The following is a 19,972-nucleotide window of genomic DNA, read 5'->3' as shown; positions in this document are numbered from 1 at the left end:
GCTCAGCTTTCTCAACAGTTCAACTCTCACATCCATACATGACCACTGGAAAAACCATAGCCTTGACTGGACAGACTTTTGTTGGCAAAGTAATGTCTCTGCTTTTGAATATGCTATCTAGGTTGATCATAACTTTTCTTCCAAGGAGTAAGCGTCTTTTAATTTCATGGCTGCAGTCACTATCTTAATATACTTTAATTTTACCATAAAAATCTAAATGGTGGAACTTTTATTTACACTAATTAATATTACTTAAGTTTTTTTTATTGTGAAATGCAGAGTTTGATAATGTAATAGTTACCTAGTTTTTAACTCATCCACTTCTCTGTAATGAGTCTAATTGAATGTCTCCTGCTTCAGGTACTTGAAGAGTCTCTATAGTTGGAGGAGTTGTGTTTTTCTTCCTTTTCCTTTGTAAAAGAAAAAGTGAGCTTGATAAAATTCTTAATTCTGGCACTAAATGTATCTCCCTGAATCCTCTTTATGTGTCTCCTTACCAGAGGCGGCTCTTCCCACATTCTGAAATTCCGTCTGAGAATATTTTTTTCTTTTCTTTTAGTGAAGGGGTGTATGTGTGTGTATACTTAAAAATAACTTTTTAAATTTCAGAACAGCTGTAGATGAATAGTAGAGTTGTGGAGATAGTACAGAGAATACGCATAGGGATGTGAACTGGTGAAGCCACTAAGGAAAATAGTACGGCAGTTCCTTAACAAATTAAAAAATAGAGTTGACGTATGATCCTGCAATCCCACTTCCGGACATATATCTTAAAAAGGCGAAAACACTAATTTGAAAAGATACACCCCAGTGTTCATAGCAGAACTGTTTGTGATAGCCAGAACACGGAAGCAACCTGACCTCCATCGACAAAGATATGGATAAAGAAGACAGGGCACGTATACACGGTGGACTATACTACTCAGTCATAGAGAGAATGAGGTGAGGCCCGATGCGGACCTGGTACTTCTCCTTTACATAATCACTTGTCCATTCACTTGCACAAACATTTCTGGAGAGTCTACTTTAAGCTAAGGGCTGTGTTAGGCCTCAGAGCTTAAAAATGAACGAGGCGTGGCTCTGGCCTTCAGGAAGCTGATGCTGACATGGAGAGGGACCCAGGGGGCAGCCATGGAGAAGAGAGGAAGAGCTCTGTGGGTGAGGAGGTCAAGAACTCTAGGCCCAGCATGTCAGACAGATATTCACAGGGGCTTTGAGGCAGGAGGACAGGAGACAAGGCAGAGAGAAGGACCCTGGACAAACTGCCACATCCCTCAAGAGAAGCTGTGGGGGGCGGGGGCAGTAGCGTAGATGTGGCTAAGAGGATGAAGAAGGGATAAGATGTCTTAGTCAGAAGATATGAGCTGCCAAGAAGTGTGGCCTCTCTGGGGAGGACGGAGGGCGATTGACCTGGAATATCAAGGTTGGGAAGACAACCCCTTATCCAAGGTGTCCCAGAATCCCTGGTGCTCTGGACTCTGAGCAGCCTCCCAAGCCTCCACTCCCACCACTTCCCAGGTCATCAAGGAAGAGAAAGGAAGAGAGGTACAGCATCCAGGGAAGAGATGGTGGATAAAGAGGGGTTTTAGCCCCATTCAGAGTGCAGAGAGGGGTGCGTTGGAGGAGAGGGAGGCAGTGGAAGGCAGTTAGACCGGCAGGCTTCAAGGCAGTAAGCACTCATTGCTTCATCAGTGGGCACCAAGGCAGCTGGCAGTGAGTGCTTTCCTCCCCACAGACACCCCTCACTCTTTTTCACCTGTTTCAGGTCAAGGTGAGTTTTCCCCAAGAGGGTGACAAATGATAGCTCCTCCCTGGACCATGCATCCTCCAAGTGTGTGGACATATGGTCTACCAGCTGGCTGTCCTGCACCCTAGCATCTCTGCAGCTGTTTTGAAGGGAAGCCTCTTCCGCTGGGCTCTGCTTTATCACAGTCACCCTCCAAGTTCTGTTTCAACGATGTCTGGAAGACAAAGACTAAGGGTATAAATAAAATAACTCCTACCGCCTCTCCTTCATGGTTTCTATTGATCGTGGCTTAAACTCTTGAGGCAAATTGATGGTTTTAATATTAAACTGAAATACCAAGAGTCAGCAAAGAGATTAAAAATTGAGCAGAAAAACAACCCTCTCTCAAAGTGGAATTTTTTCAGCATCTTTGGATGTGGTTTATTTGGGCCAGGAAAATGTTTCTTTCAGGTATTGGGACACACAAGATGAGTAACTTTATAAAAACTAAGAAAGCCAGAGAGTCTAAACATGTTGCATTGGAAAAACATCTAAGTCTCCTCTCTCCTGGGAGAGGTGGGGGAGGGTACTCTCCTAATGGATCCAGATCCCTTTTTGGTCTCAAATCATGTATGGCCCTGGCCATGGTAAACTCTTTTTTTTTTTTATTGATTTATTTGGCTGCACCAGGGCTTAGTTGCAGCATGTGGGATCTAGTTCCCTGACCAGGGATTGAACCCAGGCCCCCTGCATTGGGAATGGGGAGTCTTAGCCACTGGACCACCAGGGAAGTCCTGGCCATGGTGAACTCTCGATTCACTTTGTTCTCGCGCTGGGAACACCATCCCCACCTGAGTCAAGGGCTACGGTGGCAAGGTCTGTAGGTTTGCAACTTCCTGTGGAACTCAACCTTGTACCCGCATTTCATCTCCCTCCTATTTTCTCATTTCAGTCTAACTTTAATAAAGATGTATCAGTCTTTCGACAAACATCCACCAACATTGACTGTCCCAGAACTAGAGGAAAACATAATGATGACAAGATATTCTAGATGGAAGGACTCTGGGTAGAAGACGTGATCTGATCATAAATGGAGCCATCAGTGTATGGAAGGCATGAATAAGGTCTAGTGGGAAATGTCTTATTAACTAAATCATGTCTTGATATTGCATTCTGATCTGATGATTTTAATCCCTTCAAATATATATGAAAGCATGTGTTCTTCAGCCATGTCCAACTCTTTGCAACTTTATGAACTGTAGCCCACCAGGCTCCTTTGTCCATGAGATTTTCCCAGCAAGAATACTGGAGTGGGTCGCCATGCCCCGCTCCAGGGGATCGTCCCGACCCAGGGATCAAACCTGCACCTCTTAGGACTCCTAAACTGGCAGGCGGGTTCTTTACCACTAGTGCTGCCTGGGAAGCCCTTAAAGCGTGGTTTTTAAATTTCAAAAATGAATCCTACTCAGGATGGCTGTGCTGGGTCTTCGTTGCTTTGTGCAGGCTTTCTCTGGTTGCAGGCAGGGGAGGCTACTGTTCCTTGTGGTGCAGGGGCTTCTCACCACGGTGGCTTCCCTGTGGAGCGCAGGCTCTAGAGTGTGTGGCCTTCAGTCGCTGCGGCGCACGGGCTTAGCTGCCCCACAGCATGTGGAGTCTTCTCGGACCAGGGATCAAACCCACGTCCTCCGCATTGGCCTGAGGATCCTTAGCCATCGTGTCACTGGGGAAGTCCTACTCGGGACATTTTTAAGTTAGTTTGGACACTCTTCTTTTTACATCTGAAAATTACTTAGTTGTCCAGTTTATTTAGTACATTTACCGTTGGTCTTTCATCTTTCATCATTGAGTTGAAAGTTGTTTTCTTTCTTTTTACTTTAACCATATTCTCTTAAAGGTCCAAAGTTTCAAACAAAAGGGCTGATGTAAACAATACCATGTGTGGTTGTGTAACTCTTACTGTGAAGACACAATGCCTTTAAAATATCAAGTGAGGAAAATCATCTCGGTCTTGACCCCTGCCAATGGCTAATCCCATGTTTCTGGGAAGTGGCCTGTGATGGTAAAGAGCTGTAGGTGTTGGAGTCGTTTCAACCTGGGTTTGAATTCTGACTCTACCATTTAGTGACACAGCCCAACATCTCATGGCAGTAGACTTGCTCAAGTCATCCTGCATGGCAGGGTCTACAGATAGGTCTTAAAATATTCCTTTGGAAAAAATAGGATTGAGACTTCTTGCAAAAGCTTATCAAAGTGAAAATAATCATTATAAAATAAAAAACTAAAAACTGACTCCTAGAAGGGTGATGGCTAAATAACATTTTAAAAGGAGGACTCTTAAATATGATGAGAAGCTTGAGAGACTTCAAAGAAAGAAAGTTGAGTGCAGTTTATGTTCACAACATGTATCATTGGGGCTCCTCAAATGTCATTTACAGAGGAGCCACCTGAGAAGGTAAAGGCCAGATACTCACTGCTTCTTTTAAGAGTCTAGAGTTGGTATGTGGAGAAGGCAATGGCACCCCACTCCAGTACTCTTGCCTGGCAAATCCCATGGACGGAGGAGCCTGGTAGGCTGCAGTCCATGGGGTCGCTAAGAGTCGGACACGACTGAGCAACTTCACTTTCACTTTTCACTTTCATGCATTGGAGAAGGAAATGGCAACCCACTCCAGTGTTCTTGCCTGGAGAATCCCAGGGACGGGGGAGCCTGGTGAGCTGCCGTCTATGGGGTCGCACAGAGTCGGACACGACTGAAGTGACTTAGCAGCAGCAGCAGCAGAGTTGGTATGTGGGATTTTATGGGTTTTTTGGTTTGTTTTTTTAATTTTGTTGACATAGAATGTGGTGTTAATTTCTGCTGTACAACAGAGTGATTCAGTTATACACATATATACTCTTTTTCATATTCTTTTCCATTATGGTTTATCATAGGATATCGAATATAATTCACTGTGCTAAACAGTAGGTCCTTGTTGTTTATCCATTCTATATAGAATAGTTTGCATTTGCTAATCCCAAACTCTGTCAGACATTATTTCTGGGGGCTCCCAAATCACTGCAGATGGTGATTACAGCCATGAAATTAAAAGATACTTACTCCCTGTAAGGAAAGTTATGACCAACCTAGACAGCATATTAAAATGCAGAAACATTACTTTGCCAACAAAGGTCTATCTAGTCACGGCTATGGTTTTTCCACTGGTCATGTATGGATGTGAGAGTTGGACTGTGAAGAAAGCTGAACACCGAAGAACTGATGCTTTTGAACTATGGTGTTGGAGAAGACTCTTGAGAGTCCCTTGGACTGCAAGGAGATCCAATCAGTCCATCCTAAAGGAGATCAGTCCTGGGTGTTCATTGGAAGGAATGATGCTAAAGCTGAAACTCCAATACTTTGGCCACCTCATGCCAAGAGTTGACTCATTGGAAAAGACCCTGATGCCTGGAGGGATTGGGGGCAGGAGGAGAAGGGGACGACAGAGGATGAGATGGCTGGATGGCATCACCGACTTGATGGACATGAGTCTGAGTGAACTCTGGGAGTTGGTGATGGACAGGGAGGCCTGGCATGCTGCAGTTCATGGGGTCGCAAAGAGTCGGACACGACTGAGTAATTGAACTGAACTGACTGAACCCCAAACTCTGTCTATTCCTCTCCCACCCCTTGGCAACCACAAATCTTTCTCTATGTCTATGAGCCTGTTTCTGTTTCATAGATAAGTTCATTTGTGTCGTATTTGAGATTTCACACATAAGTGATAGCATATGATTCTTATCTTTCTCTTTCTGACTTATTTTGCTTAGTATAATAATTTCTAGGTCTATCTGTGTTGCTGCAAACGGCATTATTTCATTCTTTTTATGGCTGAGTAATATTCCCTTGTGTGTGTACACAACATCCTCTGTCAGTGGATATTTAGATTGTCTCCATGTCCTGGCTATTGTAAATAGGGCTGCCATGAGCATAGAGGTGCATGTAACCTTTCAGATTATAGTTTTGTCTGGATATACGCCATAAGATCACAAAGAGGTGGACACGACTGAGTGACTGAACAAGAACAAATGCCCAGAGTGGGATTACTGGATCATGTTGGAGTTAGTATGTGTTAACTTGATGCTGTAACTTTGAGCCCCTAGTCAGCAGTATAGGAGCAGTTCTCATTAGGGAAAGTCCCTTTGGTACCATTTGTATAACAAAATTCATCTCCAAAGTGTAACTAGAGCCAACACTCCCTGAGTGCTCACTGGGAACCACCACTCTAAGCCCGTTATATGGACTATCTACCCAGTCATCACAAAAATGATGTGAAGATGCTGTAATTACCAGCCCCGTTTTATCATGGAAGTGACCAACCCACAGTCCTCCAACTAAAAGGCGGAGTCAGGATCTGAAGCCAATCAGATGCTCCCAAGCCTGTGCTCTCAATTCTCAAGAATAACAAGGTCGTCAAGACATGCTAAACAATACCAAATCCAGCACATTTTAAACACATGTACCTTAAAGCTTCCCCGGTGGCTCAGAGTAAAGAATCTGCCTGCAATGCAGGAGACCCAAGTTCGATTCCTGGGTCGGGAAGAATTTCCCTGGAGAAGGAAATAGCAACCCACTCCAGCATTCTTGCCTGGAAAATCCCATGGGCAGAGGAGCCTGGTTGGCTACAGTTCATGGGGTCACAAAGAGTTGGACACAAGTGAGCGACTAACACACATACACTTTAAAAATATATCCAATCCCTCCCCCAACACTCTCCAATAAGAAATGAAAATGTCATGTCAATGCTACTTTATTTTTTACATAATTGAATATTCTAGTGAATAGAGAGGCAAGAGAATTCTCTTTAAATAGTGCTCACAGAAAGCAATTTGACGTTTGTTCAAAATAACTGCTCGATTGCCTGATTCAGATTCTCTTTGGCATTGAATTCTGAAAAGAAAAAGGAAAAATGTACAGGTCCGATAGAATCATTATCAGAATGGAGACGAAGCAGAGGGGCATGTTATTACACAACATATTTAAAAATGCCTCACTTGACATGGCATGAAGGCCCCGAACCAGGACTCATGAGATGTGTTATTGCTGTAACTGATCAGGCCACTAGGTCAGTGTGAGGGGGATGGCCTCAGGGACCACCTCCCCCTGTGCAGCCGGGGTAGCGTGCTCCCCAGCATCTGGACAGAGCTCTCAGACACTCTGGCCTGCCAGGGCCTCAGTCACTGCGGGTTGGTCCAGGCTGTGCTCCAGGTGGGAGGCTGGGGCACCCCTGAAGGACAGCAGCCTCATGTTCCTGGAACCACTTCATGTAGGAGACAGAAAAGGTCCAGAGTTGCCTTCATGCAGACTCCCCCAACACCATCACAGGCCAGAAGCCGAGAAATCCCCTGAGATTTAACCTCGGGGTCTCCGAGCATAATTGAATGGAGGGAATAGTCTGGCCTGGCTGTAGTCAGAGATGCTCCCACTATAGAAAACTCGTCCCCACCAAGCATGCCAGATATGTGGATTTGCCTCATCACAAGGGCCCAGTGAGAAGTCACAAAAGCTCTGTCTCCTCACAGCGGCTGCTGGAGACAGAGCACCTGCAAAGACTGCCTTTTTGGGACAATGCCAGGCTGCAGTGGGGCCTCTGTGATGCTGACAGCGTGAAAGGGAGGGAGCAGAGGTCCTTAGGGGTTCCACATGGTCCCAGCTTTTTGGAACTATCACCCCTCTGGCTGCCTCTCACTCCCCCATGTCTGACATAAAACGTTTATTTGGAGAAGAGTTGCAGAGAGGCTGACCTTGGACAATCCTACCAGGTGTCAAAGTCAAGGTTTCTTCCATTCCTTGGCTGAAAAACAAACAAACAAAAAATGGAGCCACTTATAGTGCTGAGACCAAACTGCCTGGAATCTGATTCTTGGTTCCAGATTCTTTCTCTACTACCCTAAGTTTCTGTTCCCCTAACTGGGATATTAGCAGCTTCCTTGGGCACTCAGCTTGGGAGTGGGTCTGTGGGTCCTCTGGACAGTGCCCCAGGACCCCTGCTGTTCCTGCATTCCTGACACTGTCTCCCACCCCACCACCCCATCCCGCAGCCTCTGTTTATATGGCAGGACCATCCCCAAACCATTCATCACGAGATTTCTCACCCTAGAGACACCATCAGACCCAGACCAACTGTTTCTGCAAGCACTTTCCAGAGAACAACCACCAACAGGGCATGCAGGTTTAAAAGGTGTACTTGGGGTGTCATGGAGGTGGGAAGAATTTCTGTGGTTAAGTAAGTTTGGAAATGTACGATTGAGCCACATTAAAGAGCTTGTTTCCTAAGGACGTGGAAGTGTGCTCTGTAAACTCTGGAGTGTCAGGTGCAGTGGTTTTGACCATATTTGACCTTTGCAGAGCATTCTTAGCACCAGTGACCCCAGAATGAAGAAGGAGGAGCATACGCTTAGTCTGACTCACACGTTTTTCTGATGCAAACACTGAAGATCTAAGGGGTGAAACAGCTAGTGAGTGGTAGATCAATAACTAAAACATCATATGTGACTTTTGCAAGAGGCTTCAAGTCCCATCAGGAGAAGGACCAGTAGACTTCTATTCCCGGGAGAGGGCCAAGTTTTCTGGACCTTTGTGCTAGGGAAAATGGACTCCAACTATGGTTGGTCCCTGCATCTGTCCATCAACATAGCTCCTGCCTCCCACCCCTGAGCTCCTCCCAGAGCCCTCCTGTGCTCAGCCTGTGCCCTGCTGGACCTTCGCCTTTCCCAGTGATGACTCACACCCTAAGGGTGAGAATGTTCTCTCAGTGATTCACCAGTTCCCCATGGGGCCCTGGCCGGGCTCATTCAGTAATAACTCCATAATTGGGGAGGTAGAACGGAATCAGGGTGAAAAACAGAAGAAACATGCTTTACCCTGAAAAGGAAAAACGGTCTTCCCAAGGTGGCAGTGTAATCCTGAGAGAGAAAAACACAAACTGTTACCCAATCAGGCTGTGCCAAAGGTCTTTCAAAGATGTCTATGGCAGTAGTTTTCAAACTGTGGTCCCCAGACACAAAGCATCAACGACACCTGGAAACTTGTTAGAAATGCAACACCTCAGGTGCCCACTGATTCTCTGGGGTTGGGGCCCAGCCATTTGCATTTTAACAAGGTCCCAGGTTTTTACGGTTCATGGTCAACTAGGAGAAGCACAGGCATTGATACATGGGGTTCGTGACACCTGCAGGATCCCTCCCCAGATTTGCACAACTGGCCTGTGGGCCCCTGAGCCAGAACTCAAGTCTCCAGGAGCAAATGGCCCCACATGACTCACCTGTAAGAACTGACATGAAATAGTACCATCCAGGGGCACGGCTCCTTGGTTTCTTTCTGCTCCAGGACAAGCCCAGGGAAACCCCAAATTAGATGCTCAGAGAATTCCAGAGCATAGTGTGAGGCCAGTTCTTTGCAGAAGTGGTCCAAAGAGCCTGCAAGCATTCCCTCATCTCTAGGAGATGCAGATCTTTCTTTTTGGGGGTGGCGTTCACCGTAAGGTTTACCTACCTTTTTGGTAAAATCCACTACAGTGGCCCTGGAATCCTGTAAAGGAATGAGGACCTGGTTCATTTAATAGGAAACTCACCCCCTGCTCCCTGGCTTGCAGTGGTGCTGTGACCTGGCCCCTCCCTGGTTCCATTCTAAGATAACCAGAAGTCAGATGCAAAAACGTCATTCGAGGAGACAGCTAACCTTGGAGACAATTACAATTTCATATTCTGGATGGTGAGGATGTTTGCTTGATTGAGTTGCCTTAAGGTCTAGGACAATGTTAAACTTGCTTGTTCTTCCCAACAGCTTCCACTTGAAACTGACTCCTGGCTTAGGCATATTTTTCAAGGATAAACGATTTCAGTTTTTTCAGCTCATCTGTGCCAGTAAATCTGGCCCGTAGTGGAGGCTGACTCAAGCTGGAAGCCTGCTGTCAGCATCTGAGCAGATAGACTGTGACGGCCTGTGCTCAGGGTGACCAATTGGCTTCTCAGGAAGTGAGCAATTTTCTGGGGTCTTGGCATTTTCAGAGCTAAACCTAGGAATGTCTTGGGCCAACTGCAATGAGTCGGTCACCTTACTTGGACTCACATTGTCCAAAAATTGTGTTTCTTTGTTTTGGTCTCATGCAACAAAACCTTGATGGACCTTTTCAACAGGTTCAGCTATTACTGAAACCGCAATGCAACGCTAAGTCGCTTCAGTCGTGCCTGGCTCTTTGCGACCCTGTGGACGATAGCCCACCAGGTTCCTCTGTCCATGGGATTCTCCAGGGAAAAATACTGGAGTGGGTTGCCATTCCCTTCTCCAGGGGATCTTCCTGACCCAGGGATCAAACCCAAGTCTCTCGCGTCTTGTGCATTGGCAGGTGGGTTCTTTACCGCTAGTGCCAGCTGGGAAGACCATTATTGAAACCAGTCATAGCTAAACTTAAATTTTAATCAAAATGATTCATTTTTGAAATTTAATTTTTTATTTCATATTAGTACATAGCTGATTTACAACGTTGTGTTAGTATCAGAGATTTTTTTAAGGAACAAAGCTCTGATGTTGCACCTAAAGACTCAGAGTGGCCAAATATAAATAAATGAAAATATTTTTTTTAAAAAACAAAGGAAACAAAGCTCTGAGATAAAAATAAAGGAGCAGGTGGGACCATGGGAAGCAGTGTGTATGACCAGGGCAGGTGTCTATGTCATGAGGAAGAATAAGAAGGAGCAGGGAAAGTGAAAAAAATGGCATAAAAACTAAAATGGAAAAGGATGAAGAGCACAGATGAGGAGATGGTCACAAAGCTGGACCACAGCCCCTCCCCGACCCCAGCCCTGAAGCCACCGTGTGAAGACTGTACAAGGAGAAAGTGCCAGCGAGCACCACCCAAGGCGACGAAAGGCATTCACCACCGCGAAGTGAACTTTCAGCGGTATTAACAGTATGGTGGAAGGAAAAAGTACATACGCGCCGCCAAAATGTCTTCATCCTTCGATCAGCAAGCTTGGCTGCCAGACGCATTAGAGGGTGCACAGGAGGAAACTGGCAAAGAGGCGGTGAGGGTCAGATAGTGCCAGGATGGAGCCCAGGGCTATGCGCAATCCTGTCTGCTCACCCTCTTACAAATGGGTTTAATTTTCAGAGTAAGATCCGTTTCCAAGCCTAAGCCTGAAGTTTTATGATATCAATAAAGAATTGCTTGCCTGGCTCACACATTTCATTCCAACACATCACTTAAAAATATTCCTTTAAGGGAAATCAGACTTGCATCTGCATTAACCCCAAGCATTTGTCCCAGTGTGGAGTACTTTATCTCACAGAAGCATCTCTGTGAAGATCCTCTCTGGCTCACCAGGTGTGCTCTCCTCCTCTAAGGGACAAGGCTAAAAGGTGCCATTCATCATCACCACCCAACGCATGTTATTTCCCTGAATGTCTCATCTGTGAGTGCCCAGCACACACTCAGACATACACACCCTACCTTATCTAGTCCTGTGAATTCTCCCCAGGCATTTTGGCTCAGAGTAAAACTTAATTTTTGTTTCCCTGGTGGCACAGTGGTAAAGAATCCACCTGTCAATGCAGGAGACATGGGTTTGACCCCTGGGTTGGGAAGATCCCCTGAAGAAGGAAATCGCAATCCCTTCCAGTATCCTTGCCTGGGGAGTCCCATGGACAGAGGCGCCTACAGACCATGGGGTCACAAAAGAGAAGAGTCAGACACGACTTAGTGACTGAACAGCAACAACAAAGGTTAACTTGCATCACGGGCATGGAATTTACCTTCTCCCACCCATTTTTACTTTTTTAAAGATTTTTTGATGTGAACAATTTTTAAAGTCCTTATTGAATTTGTTATAATATTGCTCCTGTTTTATGCTTCGGTTTTTTGGCTGTGAGGCATGTAAGATCTTAGCTCCCCAGCCAGGGATTGAACTTGCACCCCCTGCGCTGGAAGGCAAGGTTCTAACCACTGGACTGCCAGGGAAGCCTCCTTCCATCACTGACATTGCTGCACTTGCAGGGCCCATGGCCTGCCTTGACGATATCCCCCTCCTTACCTGATCCCCATGACTAAATCTGTACTACTCTTGAGTCTTTGCCTCTAAGGAAAAAAACATTTGGCTTGGTATTTGTATGTTTGTTTGTGTGCTTGTTTTTAAGGTTCTTCCTGAAGACTTGGAAAGTCTTGATTAAATAAATAAGCAACTTTCTAATAGTATAATTTCAATCACTATAACTGGATTGAAATTCTAGTAAAAATTCTATTCTATGATTTTCCCAATATTCTCCAAATCATACCCTGTAGAAATTCAACCATCTCTCCCTGAGGATAACTCAAAATTATAATAAGAAAATTAGAGGTGATGCTTTTAATTCCCACAGCACATATTACACGGTGACAGCGATGAAAGACGCCCGCGGATGACTGTTGGGAATATGGCACTTTACACTTCACAAAGTAGTTTTCCAAAATTTAAAAAGAAAAGGTAATAATGAGCAATGTAAATAGAGTTCAGTCTTTACCAGGCTCTTCTTGTCCCTCTGTTTAAGTGCATAATAAAAAGTGACTTCTCACTAATTTTTCCTTTTCTGTAATGAGTTCTCTAGCTTTTCAGATCTGTCAACCTCCCTGGCCCCTTCCCCAGAGAGGGAGAGAGATGATCCTTGTAGTCCTTGGAAAAAAGCACCAAGAGTGTCTGTAAGCCCCCTGTTTTTCTATTTATCTGAATATACTAAAGATTTTTTTGATGTGAACCATTTTTTAAAGTCTTTATTGAATTTGTTACAATATTGCTTCTGTTTTGGGTTTTTTGGCCCCAAGGCAGGTGGGATCATAGTTCCCTGACCAGGGATCGAACCTGCACCCCCTACATTGATAGGCGAAGTCTTAGCCACAAGACCACCAGGGAAGTCCCTATCTGCCTATATTAAATGAGAAGGGACAAAGGCAGGCAGAGGAAAGTGACTTTTACAGAAAGATGATTATGATAAAATACTGACCCCTGTTTTAACTGGATGCGTCGGCTCCCGAGTTCTGGAGTAGTGAAATAAAAACTAAATAAGAAGGGAAAAAAAGATTGATTTTAATTCTAAGTGTCACTTGCCAAAAGTGTAGTAATTGCATAATTTGTTACTGGGCTGGTAGTACTCACCCTTTTGTATATGTCTTGATTATCCTGAAAAGAGAATAGTGAGGATGTCACATAGAATTTTACTAGGGCAGGTTTCCAGTAGAAATTTCAGCAGGCACCTTCTTGACTTAACTGAATATTATGAAATAAATTGGCAGTCTAAAAGGAAATCATTTTACCACCTTAATAAGGCTGTAGTGGATGTGGAATCTTGCAAAAAGGAAATTTGCCAGCAATAACATTACTTTAAAACTTAATCTTATTTTACCCTCTCGATCTTCAGGGAAAACATACTCTATAATGCGTTGAAGCAATACCCTCATCAATTCCCAGATAGCCATCTGACTAAGAGGTGGGATAAAATAATGGTTGCAACTTTTAATTTGCTCCTGGGCATATGCTAGAATTCAGTGTTTTGAGGGTTGGTTCATATAGCCCAATTTCCCCCCCTAAAATCTCTCTACATGAATCTTCACTTTTTTTTTTTTTTCCAGAAAATCCAGCTTTTAATTTCCAAATCCTTGTTAGAGCATCATTTTGTTCTGTCTGCATGAATGACAGTGCAGGAAAAGCTGTCCTGGCAGCATATCCTACTCGAAGATGTACTGTGGATGATCTTGCAAATATCTGGTTACTATTGGTCTCATCTCATTTATAATACTGACTGATCGCATCTCATTTATAAACATTGTTGAATCAGTTCAAACTTCAATCAAGACAGGAACGAAAGTTGTCAGGAACACTTTGATTTTGTTGCTGTGAGTAGATCTTCCTACAAACTTTGTGGAGACTTTCTTCAGTAACCAGTACTTACGTAATTCTCTCTTTCTCTGTGTGGTATGCGTGTACACGCACACACATGCATATGGACACACACACACAAATGAACCTAAACCATTAACAGCAGAGGCTCAGTGGACACTAACTCTCTACTTCCTTACCATCGCCATTTCTAAACCAGCCTACTACTTTAACAACTCCTGGTCTCTTTGTGAGCATCTGTTCAAGAAGTGTGTGTGTGTTGTGTATGTGTGGTGTATATGTGTGTGTGTGTGTGTGTGTGTGTGTGTGTGTGCATGTTCTGGACACATATCAGGTAAACAATATTTTTGTTACCATGTTTATCAACTTTATACCATTACTTTCCAAGTCAAAAACATTTTTTGAAGATGATTTTCTAGGTGATGAATGCCAGCTCTCAAGATCATATGTACTTTCCTTGCTTTATTCTTTTCTTTTTAGAGAAAAAATGCTTTTTAAAAAAATTTTAGTTATCTATATTATAGACTGTTTCCCCAACTAGAATATAAGTTCCATGAAAGCAAGTAATTCTGTTCATTTGGATCAGTACTGTATCCCCACATAGTATGCAATTATATGTATATATGTGATTATGTGAGCTTCCCAGGTAGCTCAGCTGGTGAAGAATCCACCTGCAATGCAGGAGACCCTGGTTCAATTCCTGGGTCGGGAAGATCCCCAGGAGGAGGGATAGGCTACCCACTCCAGTATTCTTTGGCTTCCTTGGTGGCTTAGACGGTAAAAAATCTGCCTGCAATGTGGGAGACCTGAGTTTGATCCCTGGGTTGGAATGATTCCCCTGGAGGAGGGCATGGCAACCCACTCTGGTATTCTTGCCTAGAGAATCCCATGGACAGAGGAGCCTGGTGGGCTAGAGTCCATGGGGTCACAAAGTAGGACACGACTGAGCAACTAAGCGCAGCTCAGCATGTGATTATGTATATGATATGTATATGTGACTATGATAATTGTAAGAATGCAGATGAACTACCAATATTTTATGGTCATTTCTACTTAGGAGATTCACTTGTTATTTCCTAAAACAATATTTTTATACACACAATACATACACACAGAATTCTGTAGGTTGCAAAAGAGTGCTTATTTACAGATATTGATTACAGCATAAACAGGTGCACTGTTATAAATATAAGATTTATCTTACGTGCATCAATTTTTTTTACCTTAGGTTGTCTAGAAAGACTTGCCCAATATGCCATCCGCTAAAAAAAAATGAGGAAAACAAATCAAAGATAAGTACAAATTCCTTAAGCAATAGAATTAAAATTAAATTCTAAAATTGTTTCCTTTATGAACCTTTATCTTCTCCCACAGCAACCATGAATTTCAACACAACTCCTAAGATAATTTAAACGAGGCCATGAAAATGACAACAGGGAGTTTCTGCTGTAGCCAAGAATCTGATCTGAAAATAGTTTGATCTGAAAATAGTTTTGAGCGAACATTGTCCACATGATATTTTCAAGGTTAAGACTAAATAAAAATCTCACATTACTGAACAATGGTGTACCTCAAACTTCACAATATCCAGGCCATCTGAAGCATCAGCGAAAGGTTGAGGAAATCCTATTGTGAGAAATCATAAAAATCTCCATTAGGAAAACAGAGGTAGTAGCATTAACTTTTAAATCTTTTCCATGGAAAACATACAGTGATTCTATTAATATGATGGTGTTAAAAGGACTGACAAAGAAAACACACTTCTACCTACCACTAGCAAATCTCAGGCTTGTGCCAAAATTAACTTAAAATTGCATGGTTTTTCATATTTACCAAGAGTTAGCAAGTCAGGAAAGAAGAGAAAAAACTCCTAGGTAATAGCTCAATTTGTATTTAGATGGAATGTATAGGACAGGATATGTCAATAAGAGGAGATATATGTATACATAAAGCTGATTCACTTTGCTGTACAGCAGAAACTAACACAACATTGCAAATCAGCTATACTCCAATAAAAATTAATTTAAAAAGCAACCTCCTCAAAACCTTGTATTTACCACTACAATACATTCCTACTTTGTTTTTTATCTTTCTCCTAATTACATTAATAAAATGCAGTCATTGTTTAAAAAAAAATAAGTATGTGCAACAGGGTTAGTCTTAGAACTTTAAAGAAATATGGCCATTTGTCTCTCTGCCTCATCAGACACTTCAAGGATAGGATTATGAAGAAAGTTGCTACTGGCATGTACCTGAACCCTCTGCCTGTCAATTTTTACCTGACCTAAATGAAGTCTTCATCTCATTTGCATACAATGCAACACTTGAAAAAATAGTTAACACTGCAACTGAAAGAATCAGCTGCAGGATAGATCAAAACTAACAAAATGAAATTAAATGGGATAAATATGAGACGCCCAATTCAGATTTTTAAAATCTGAAACAGGGAATATCTAGCTCAAGAGTAGTATTTTTTTTAATATTCAGTGATATTTTGCTCTCTGCAGTCTCGCTATAAGCCAAGAAAATAATACTGTATGCAAATAATACTGTTCCAACCTTGAAAGGTACCTGAAGTCTTACCTGAAATGATAGGATATGTAGTGAGCTGATGGAATTGAGCATAGGTTTCTTTCATCAAGAGAAAAATTATGAAGTGTGTGTTAACTGCCTTCAACTATTTTGAGAACTGTCATAAGAAATATTAGTCTTATTCTGTATATCCCCCAAGGGCAGAACTAAGGCTAATGGTTAGAAAGTACATGTGATCATATTGCAGATTGATGTAAAAAAGTTTTTGATGACTGGAGGTATTAAAAAATGCAAAGTAATTCAAAATAATCCCCTAAGGATTTATTAAGAATTTCTGTGTTAACAATACGATGATAAAGATCATAAGGACCCCATCCTCAGGGAACAGAAAATTAAATTATAAAAAGAGGGAGGTGGATATAAATATGTAAGCAGATAAATAAAAGGTAATAAGACATTGTAATATTAATAAGATGCTTTTGGAAACCAGGGGAGGCAGATACTGGCTGACTTGGTCTGGTAGTGAGCTGAGTATCCCTGAAAGTAATCAAATAGGGAAACCATAGAGGTGATCCCTGCTCTTCTGAGAGGCTAAACTAGACGAATTTCATGGTGCCTTGCAACACCCAACCTTTGTGATTACACCGCAGAACACAGAAAAACAAATATGCCATTTGAAATGTATTTTCTGGTTGAATATATTTTCACAGATATTCTACTCCTTAAACCAAAATTCTAATGGAAAAATCAAAAATTTTTAAATAACTGTGTTTCCAACAGGAGCTTCTACTGCTTCCTGTATCATATAGCGAGTTACCTGGAGATGAGTAAGAAATTTTGACTGCGAACCCCATGCCTAACCCTTGTTCCCTACAAACACACTGATTCTCAGTTGTTGACGCGACCTCCCGAGTCCCGTCAGCACCTCGGACAGCGCCCAAGCCTTGGAAGACAGGCGCTTCTTGGGACGCTGCCCCCACCCTACTTCCCCTCCACCACCCCTCCCAACACTCCTGTCCAATCCAGAGAAAAGACTATGAAAAGACTCCTTCTTCCTGTGTGTACTGCCCCTCTCCAGCTGTCCCCCAGTCTTCAGTCTTTGGGACTGTAAGCTCAGTATTACCATCTCTGCTCTCATGTCTTCAGAGTTCTAAGACCACACATGACTAACACGCTGGAGTTGCCCCCTGGCTCATATTCCTCACAGTTTCAGTGGCACATCCTGGGGCCAGCCCCAGGGCAAGAGCTGTTTAAAGGCGGTTCCACATGGGAAAGTAACCTCCTTAGGTAAAAGGCAGTGACATCTAGCGTTGTCCCTCCTCTCTAATGGAAGCCATTTCTAAAGGGTGGGTGAGGAGATCAAGCTAGACTCCTTCCAGAAGTGCCTTGAAGGATCAAGGTCTGTCCCAGTCTTCCTTAGAGCTCAGACCAGCTGGGGTCTCCTGGAAGGGGTCCCCTTACCTGAGGAAGGAATTTGTAGAAGGCAGAAGCAATAGATGGCCAAGATGGATGGGAACTGGGCAAGACATTTCATCTTCAAAGTCCAGATTCTTGTTGCTGGCCACAGATGTGTTCTGCTGGGACAGGAGCTGAGCATTTCCTGAAATTCCACCGGCAAAGACAACCCTTCACCCTCTGTCTGACCAGCCGGGTGGAGAAGGTACCTTTATTTGCAATGCCCTGGAGCGCATGGGCTGAGCACAAATCAGCTTTGTGCAGGAGGACTGGCTTTCTCATAAATGTCATGCTGGGCCCTTATTTGTAGAATAATATCTTCCTGGTGTATGTAGGCATTGTAGAGTCATCTTTTCAAGCCAGCAATAAAAATAAAAAGTGGAGAGTCATAATTGCTATTCTATAGTGGTTTGAGAAACATTTCTGACTCAAAAAAAAAAAAAGGCTTTTTCTCTTTTTTAAAAATCAAAGCACTGGGCATAAATCTATAAACTTTTGAATGATGAAGTCTTATTTTGTAAGAAGATGTTTATTTTCCACCATTAACAAAGGATGTTTTATAGTCTTTGGTGCATCTGTGAACAAAATTTGTAGTCCTGGGTATAACTTTACAAGTAACGCAGAAGTTCAATTAGGGTTTTTCAAAAATTAAGTATGATTGGAAATTAGACTTCTTAAGGTTTCTCCAGATTCGTTTCTATGAACAAGTAAAGTATTTAAAATTACATCAGTATTAAAGAAATTATGACAGTGTTTAATAATAATAGCAAAATTACTTCCTCTACTGAGCTTTCATTTGGGATATCATATAGGTTATTTTACACAATCTTGCAGGAAACCCATTAAGAATGTGTCTCTTTCCTAACTTTATGAATGGAGAAATTGAGGCTGGGAGAGAGTAAGGAACTTGCCAAGATCACTAAGCCATCAAGGATGCAAACCAGGGATTTGGACTCAAGGTACATGTCACTAAAAGTGTGGGATTTTAGTCGATGTGTTATATTTTTCTAAAAAGAGCCTCCTTGAGGTTGGATATGAGATAGAAGAAGAATGAAATCAGCGAGCTTGCGAAAAGTGTAATATACATGGCAGATACGAAATAGCTTTAGGATTTTTTTCACCATGCATATCTTTAACTTTTGCTTTTAAGAATTCGGAGAGTAAGTTTTGGTGGAAGTTGCTCAGCATGAACTATTTATTTATGACTTAAAATGTGATATTTTGTCAAAAAAATTCTAATTCGTAACAAAGTGGAATTATAAACTATAGCCATAATATTTGCCTACTTTTTTGATCCAATAAGAAATATAGATTTCTATTTATTACAGTATTTACCACTTTGGTTCAAGGAGAATAACCAAGGTCTTTAAACACCACAGAGAGAAGATGTCTTTTGTATTAAAATACAGTTGAACAGCAAGTCTACTGAATGAAAGAAAAAAAATGAATGATTGCTTTTTGAACATAAACCTCTTATCTGTATCATATTGAATACAACTGCTTATGGACATTATAGACACAAAACACACACAAATAGCAAAGATTTGTGTTCTATAAATTCTATAAAAGCAAAGTTCTATAAAGCATCAGTCAACAATAACTTTTCAAACATCTGGTCTGTGTCTACCAGTCAACTGGGTGCTCTATGCACAAACATACATTTTTCAAATAAACCTACAGGATAACTGACTTGTATCAAATTTGTTTCCTTTGCCTATTTTGAATTCATTGTTTCTCATATTCAGGATAAAAAATTATTTTTAATAATAATTCAGAAATGGGAAAAGGAAAAACTGAGAAAAATTCTGCATTGATATTATTCAAAACATTGGTGTAGACTGAATTGTGTTCAAGCCTTGACCCCTCAAGTTGACTTAATTTGAAAACAGCTTTTAAGGAACTTCAGTTCAGTTCAGTTCAGTCGCTCAGTCGTGTCTGACTCTTTGCGACCCCATGAGTCGCAGCATGCCAGGCCTCCCTGTCCATCACCAACTCCCGGAGTTCACTCAGACTCACGTCCATCGAGTCCGTGATGCCATCCAGCCATCTCATCCTCGGTCGTCCTCTTCTCCTCCTGCCCCCAATCCCTCCCAGCATCAGAGTCTTTTCCAATGAGGCAACTCTTCGCATGAGGTGGCCAAAGTACTGGAGTTTCAGCTTTAGCATCATTCTTTCCAAAGAAATCCCAGGGCTGCTCTCCCTTAGAATGGACTGGTTGGATCTCCTTGCAGTCCGAGGGACTGTCAAGAGTCTTCTCCAACACCACAGTTCAAAAGCATCAGTTCTTCAGCGCTCAGCCTTCTTCACAGCCCAACTTTTAGGAGCTAACTAAGGTTAAGTGAGGTACACGGATGGAGC

General features: G+C 42.6%; 1 protein-coding gene across 1 annotated transcript; it reads right to left on the bottom strand.

Moving 5' to 3' along the window:
- Positions 1-7,515: 7,515 nt before the first annotated feature.
- Positions 7,516-17,693, bottom strand: NMS (neuromedin S). The gene is made up of 9 exons (XM_052647464.1): positions 17,621-17,693; positions 15,198-15,253; positions 14,851-14,889; positions 12,887-12,910; positions 12,735-12,788; positions 10,698-10,772; positions 9,255-9,290; positions 8,624-8,665; positions 7,516-7,554 (listed from the first exon to the last, which is right to left on the bottom strand). The coding sequence occupies exons 1-9, from the start codon at positions 17,691-17,693 to the stop codon at positions 7,516-7,518; spliced, it is 438 nt and encodes a 145-aa protein (XP_052503424.1).
- Positions 17,694-19,972: the final 2,279 nt, after the last annotated feature.

The sequence above is a fragment of the Budorcas taxicolor genome, chromosome 11 (assembly GCF_023091745.1).
Source record: "Budorcas taxicolor isolate Tak-1 chromosome 11, Takin1.1, whole genome shotgun sequence".
Classification (NCBI taxonomy): domain Eukaryota; kingdom Metazoa; phylum Chordata; class Mammalia; order Artiodactyla; family Bovidae; genus Budorcas; species Budorcas taxicolor.
The sequence above is the reverse complement of the archived record's forward strand: the minus strand, read 5'-3'. Positions and strand labels throughout refer to the sequence as shown.

What these genes read in the sequence shown, in the direction of transcription:
- NMS (XM_052647464.1), bottom strand. Translation starts at nt 17,693, where the DNA reads ATGAAATGTCTTGCCCAGTTCCCATCCATCTTGGCCATCTATTGCTTC. An exon ending in TGGATATTGTGAAGTTTGAG is followed by an intron (nt 14,890 to 15,197) that starts GTACACCATTGT and finishes ATTTTTTTTTAG; the next exon opens with CGGATGGCATATTGGGCAAG. An exon ending in TAGTGGATTTTACCAAAAAG is followed by an intron (nt 8,666 to 9,254) that starts GTAGGTAAACCT and finishes TTTCTCTCTCAG; the next exon opens with GATTACACTGCCACCTTGGG.